Below are 5,420 nucleotides of genomic sequence, written 5' to 3' on the forward strand. Positions count from 1 at the left end.
AATGGTATGTTGGAAAGTAACTTAGGGTGCTCACTGGTGGCAAGAGCTGGAGAAGTGGAGTAGTGCTAATGGCAACCGATTCACCCTTTCCTCATCCTGAACACCAATCTGTAAACCTCGATCAGCCTCTCCCCTCCCCCGAAACTATCACGAAATTGACTTTATCCATATTTTATTTGACAAATTAGAATATTTTTGAGCACTCTCTGTGGATTTTCAACTTCTGGCCTTCCCTATAATCTTTGTATTAAGGACAGTTGAGAGCTGGCAAGCTGGGTCCAAGGGAAGTTTCTGAAAGGATCTGCAGCAGCAGCAGCAGCAGCAGCAGCAGCAGCAGCAGCAGCAGCAGCAGCAGCAGGCCCAACCTAGTTCTAGAGTGCATGAGGTCCTGAGCAGAGTAAGACCCTTTGTGGTAACATTTCCCAAATAATTCCAGTAGGTTTAGCAATCTCAAAAACAAATAAAAAACAATCAAACAAATTGTCAGCTAGCTGTGGTGGTTCACACCTTTAATCCCAGCCTTTGGGAGGTGGACACAGGTGAATCTCTGAGTTTGAGGCCAGCCTGGTCTACAAGGTACGAGTTCCAGAACTGTGTACAGAGAAAGTATGTCTCAAAAACCACCAAAACAAATAAAAATAAAAATTGTCATGGTTTAAAGAATGGCAAGCATTGATTCAATATTTGGATTTCTGGCTTCTCTGGATCACTAGATGGCAAGGTCCACACTGGGCCTTGCTGCCCCTCTCAGCATCACTACCGCCCCCTGTAGACTGTCCCTGAAGTTCCCTAAGTGTGTACAGTTCACTCCATTCTCAGCATTTGAGCTACAGGCTGGTGTTAGGGAACCCTTGGAGACAGGGATGGGCGGCATTTCTGAAGCAGTTCTATGCAGTGTGCCATCAATCACAGCATGTCAAGGAATAGAGACCCCCCCCCGAGGAAGTGAGTGGGCAATACGCTGACCTTTCAACATGTATCCAGTGGAATTCTTCCAGTTGCAAGTCCAACTTTGCATACACTTCTCGAACCCTTTAGGCATCCGCAGTTAAAGCCTAGACTAGGCAAGAGATCCTAGTAAGAAAATGCTAACTGCTGCCATTGCCTATGCTCTCTGCAAGTATACTTCAAAATGGTTTTTCTTTTATTTACATTTAGTTTGTTTTTAGAGAAAGAGTCCCTCGGTGTTTTGAAACTTTCTATGTAGACTAAGCTGGATTTAAATTTATGGCAATTCTCTGGCCACATCTAGAGTGTTGGGTTTATATGTATGTACCACTACTACTTGCCAAAAAAAGTCTGATTTTCTATAGTACTTATATAGAAATAGTCCTTGTCCTTAGAACAATTATAGTCATGAAAGAAAGGCAAGGAATAAACTAATAAGTTGAGCCTTTCTTTTTTTTTTTTTTTTTTTTGGAGACCAAGTTAAGGATAATTTTATTTATATTGAATGTAATCACAGCTCTAGAAATGAAGGGAAATCTACCTTCTCTTCAGAAAGCTCAGTGAAACACCCTATGGCATTACTGTAAGAGCTGAGGAGGGGTGATGAGAGCACACCAATCCCTTTGTTTCCTAAAGCCACTTGCTTGCTCTTACTTGTGACCGGCTACAGCACGCTTTTAGCGCCAATTAACTGTCAGGGCCCCAAACCCAGTGTTTCTACTTAAAATTTGAGTGGAAGAAAAAAAGAAGAGGAGAAAGAGGAGCAGCTTAAGAGCCCGAAGAGGAGAGGAGGGAGAGAAAAGAAATGGCAAAGCTAGACAAAAGAAGATTTCATCGGTTTTAACAAGTATTTCTTCACATCCAAGGCTTACCAAGTGTTTCTTTCCTAGAGTACCACTATATGGGACACCTCTCTCCTGGGAGCCAGGAGCTTGTCTATTGGTTTAGTGTCCCTTCTCTCTCTCTTTCTGGATTAAAAAAACTAACACCCCTAGTCTTCTTCATGCTTAATATATCACAGGACTCCAAATTCACAGAACTTCTCAGTACTCTGAATATCCAGACATCTTGCTTAACATCTTCGAATTGGGTTCTGATTCGGATGGTTATGAAAGAATTCCAACTGAGGTTTGGGAAGGGAATGGTCTTCAATCAAGCTTTCATCCCTTTCCATCAACTTACTGTACCCGATTTAAAAAACAAAACAAAACACAGTAACTGGTTTTCCTTTAGAAAACTTTATTCTTAAGTACAGAACACAATACATTTTTCTTTATAAAAAGACAGATAAGTATTTAAGGCTGCCATATTGAAATATAGTTTATCACTTCAAAGAGACACTATTCTGAAGAACTGATGAAATCTAGCAAGCACTGGGTCCTGTCAGCTGTGTCCCATTCTTCTGAATCGAACAGTGATCCTTACTACAACCTCACCATAAATTTTGTGAAATGTTAGGACAAAGTATTTAAAATGTGCTTTCCTATTGTATAAACCTACACTTTGAACATTCTATGTAAAGGGAAAATAGAAGGAATGTGAGTGAAACATCTGGTGAATGTTGAACTTTGAACAATTCAATAAGCAAACTTGCTTTTTGTATTTAGTAAGTGCAAACTTTCTAAATTCCTCCACCACCACCTCCCCACCACCTGCACCACTTCTAAGAAAGACAGCACTGAAATCAGCCATGCTTATAGCCAATAGCTGAAGAAGTATTTAGACATTGACATGTGAAAAAGCCAAATGTTAGAACTTCCATTAGACCCAATAAAACTCTTTTTAGGGGTGTCTCTGATAAAGCCCCAGGGTAAACTGAAGGTCACTTACACCTTAGGTATTCTCAATTAAAGGAGCAATTTCTGCCCTGCAGAAATCCAGTCCCCAGTATGATATATAGGTCTTTAGATAACTTAGGAAAGGGTTTGGTGGTACATAGTGCTATGAAAACTATTTGGTAAGTTAGGTATTTTAATACTCCCACCCTGGTCCACATCTACATCAACACAGTATGCAGTCCTCAAAAGAAAAGAAAGATACTGGTGAAGCAGTTAGGGCAGGTGGAGGCCTCAGAAGCTCAGATTCAGCAGCTGGCTTCCTTGCATCCTTCCTGGCTCTCAGTACTTCCCAGCATAATTGGCGAAGAGCTTGCTGAGGTTCACTTCAGAGTAGCCACTCCAGGACAAGAACTGCTCTGCTATGTTCTTGACTTTTCTGTAGTCCTGAAGAACTCTGAGAGTAAAAAACTGCTTCTTCAATTTATCTAAAGTGAAATAAAAATAAAAGGATTAGAAGACTCTCCCAGATAGTTTCTTTTCAGAGGAAGGTGCAGGTCTGATTGTAGCTGCATGTCTCTGACAACCTAATGGGCCTATCTGTGTTCTTTCTACCCTGGAGACAGTCTAACATCAATGGTATCTCAGAATTTTCTCTGAAAACCTGAGACTGCACTTTTCAGAACCTAACTGCCTAGGAGGACAAGCCAGGCCAGGCCAGGCCAGTCACCTCTGCTGATGTGAACTGCAGGTGCAAGTCCATGTGCAGTAGGTAAGAGAGTACCGCTCTGAGACACCATGTTCACTGTGCTGTTGAACATATGTATGCACTGTACTAAGAATCTGGATGTAGAAGAAAGCTACTCTCCAGTGCCTCCCAAACCATACTGTCCCTACTAGTTTGGCCTCCAGAGATTCTTCTAATCTCTCATCTGCCCACAAAACCTTACTGAAAGAGGAGAGGGGAGATACCTTTGCCAACCTTTCTTTTTGTCCATCCTGTACAAACTCAGGATCCAGTGTCCCTGCCTATATGCCCAGCTCCTTTAACCCATCCATTCCTGGCCTTCCTATTTTGAGGATGGTTCCATCAGTCAGAGGAATCACTCGCCTTACCTTCTCTCCTTTCCAGCAGCACTGCTCTGTTCAGGCCTGATCTTTTGGGGGAAGCTCCCCTGCCCTGAATGATCTTTGCTCATAGCTGCTCAAGAACTCCATGAGATGTTTGGAAAGGATGACTTTTTTTTTAAAATCCCTATTTTATAGCATAGGAATGGGTAAGCAGGTCCTTAGAGATGCAGATTTGGAAACTCAGGTAACCAAAACCCCCAACCAATATTTGGAGGAGGTCACTTTTGTGTCCTCTCTCACACCACTGCTTGTTGAAGATTCCAAGGTCTATGCCAGGTGCCTGAGGATGGGAGTTGAGGGGTGGCACCCTGAAATGGGAAAGGACCAGGAAGGAAACACAGATGTGGGATCACACCCATCACAGAAAGTAAAACTCTGCTTAAACAACAGATCAACAATAAGGCCAATAAATCCCTGAAAACGAAACTTAGCCTCAAGCGGTTGGTTCCTTAGCTACACATCCACATTTGTTCACAACCTTTTCTAAGTTACACCAATGCACTTCCAAAAACAAACCTAAGAAGTTTTGTAGAGGATTTAAATGCCCAAAAGGAGTGGAAAGAGAAGCAGGGGAGGGGGCCACATCGTTAACTGACTATACAAAGACAATTTGAAAGTTCTAATTATCGGACTCTGGCAATATACAACAAAAGCCCCAACCACTGTGCCTGCCTCCAGCAGGCCAGAACCACAGGCCTGCAACCCTGTGCATTTGAATGACACAAATGCATCTGATGACTGGGGAGAGCACATTTAAAGAGCTGCAGTAATACGGAGCAGGGGAGGAAAAGAGAGGACATAGCTCCTGATGTGTTTACCTCCTTTGCTGATGGGATATTGACTTTTCCCACCAGGTTGGTTAGAAAGGGGACTATTTACGCTGCCACACAGCAGAGTCAGAATGACAACCAGCATCACTGGGAGCGCTTCTTCGTAAAAGACAACTGTGACCGCCAGCATATCCCATAGCTGGTCAATACAGCCCAGGCACCGTTTCCTGGCAGTTAGAGATGCAGATAAAAGCTCCCACTTGCTTCCCCAATGAGAGCTTAATCAATAGCTTATGGAAGGTCTTCTAGGTAACAGAACTGGACAAGCTGTCACAGGCCACATCATAGGGGCTAGGAGGGCAAGAAGTCATTTGTTCAGTTTTCCTCTTCCGTTTTTTTGGGTACCAGGGCATCCATGTTACGCTTTACACTAAACTGTTACCTGGTTTCTGTCAATATTCTATCTACCGCTTTAGAACTTAAAAGAAAATAGCAGAGGGTAAAGGCTGACAGCCAGTTAGCATGGTCAGTAGACTGCTGCTTCCTTTTGCTGCCCTAGTGTTTGAATGCACTCATAAAGACGGCATCCCAAGTGTAGCTATGGTCAGGACTCAGGACAACACTGGTAAAATATTGTAAGATGACAGTTGACAAGGCATACATAGCATTGGCAACCTGCTCCACCAGATACCTCTAATTGTGGCTCTTGCTCCACAAATCCAAACTTCTTAAAAGACAGAGAAGGAAATGTTCTTTCTATACGGAAACATACCAGGAAAGTACAATCTCATGACCT

The 5,420-nt window shown here is 42.8% G+C and overlaps 1 protein-coding gene across 2 annotated transcripts in view; it reads right to left on the reverse strand.

The window, feature by feature from the left end:
• Positions 1–2,167: 2,167 nt before the first annotated feature.
• Positions 2,168–5,420, reverse strand: part of Pola1 (DNA polymerase alpha 1, catalytic subunit) — a 315,971-nt gene continuing 312,718 nt past the window's right edge. The window contains exon 37 of one of the 2 annotated variants that reach the window (XM_021187798.2): positions 2,168–3,211. In XM_021187798.2, the coding sequence (XP_021043457.1) occupies positions 3,066–3,211 (146 nt within the window). In that variant the 3' untranslated portion in view covers positions 2,168–3,065. The remainder of the gene's footprint in view (positions 3,212–5,420) is intronic. The other variant, XM_029534305.1, reaches the window with a different exon arrangement.

This window comes from Mus pahari, chromosome X (assembly GCF_900095145.1).
Source record: "Mus pahari chromosome X, PAHARI_EIJ_v1.1, whole genome shotgun sequence".
Taxonomy (NCBI): Eukaryota; Metazoa; Chordata; class Mammalia; order Rodentia; family Muridae; genus Mus; species Mus pahari.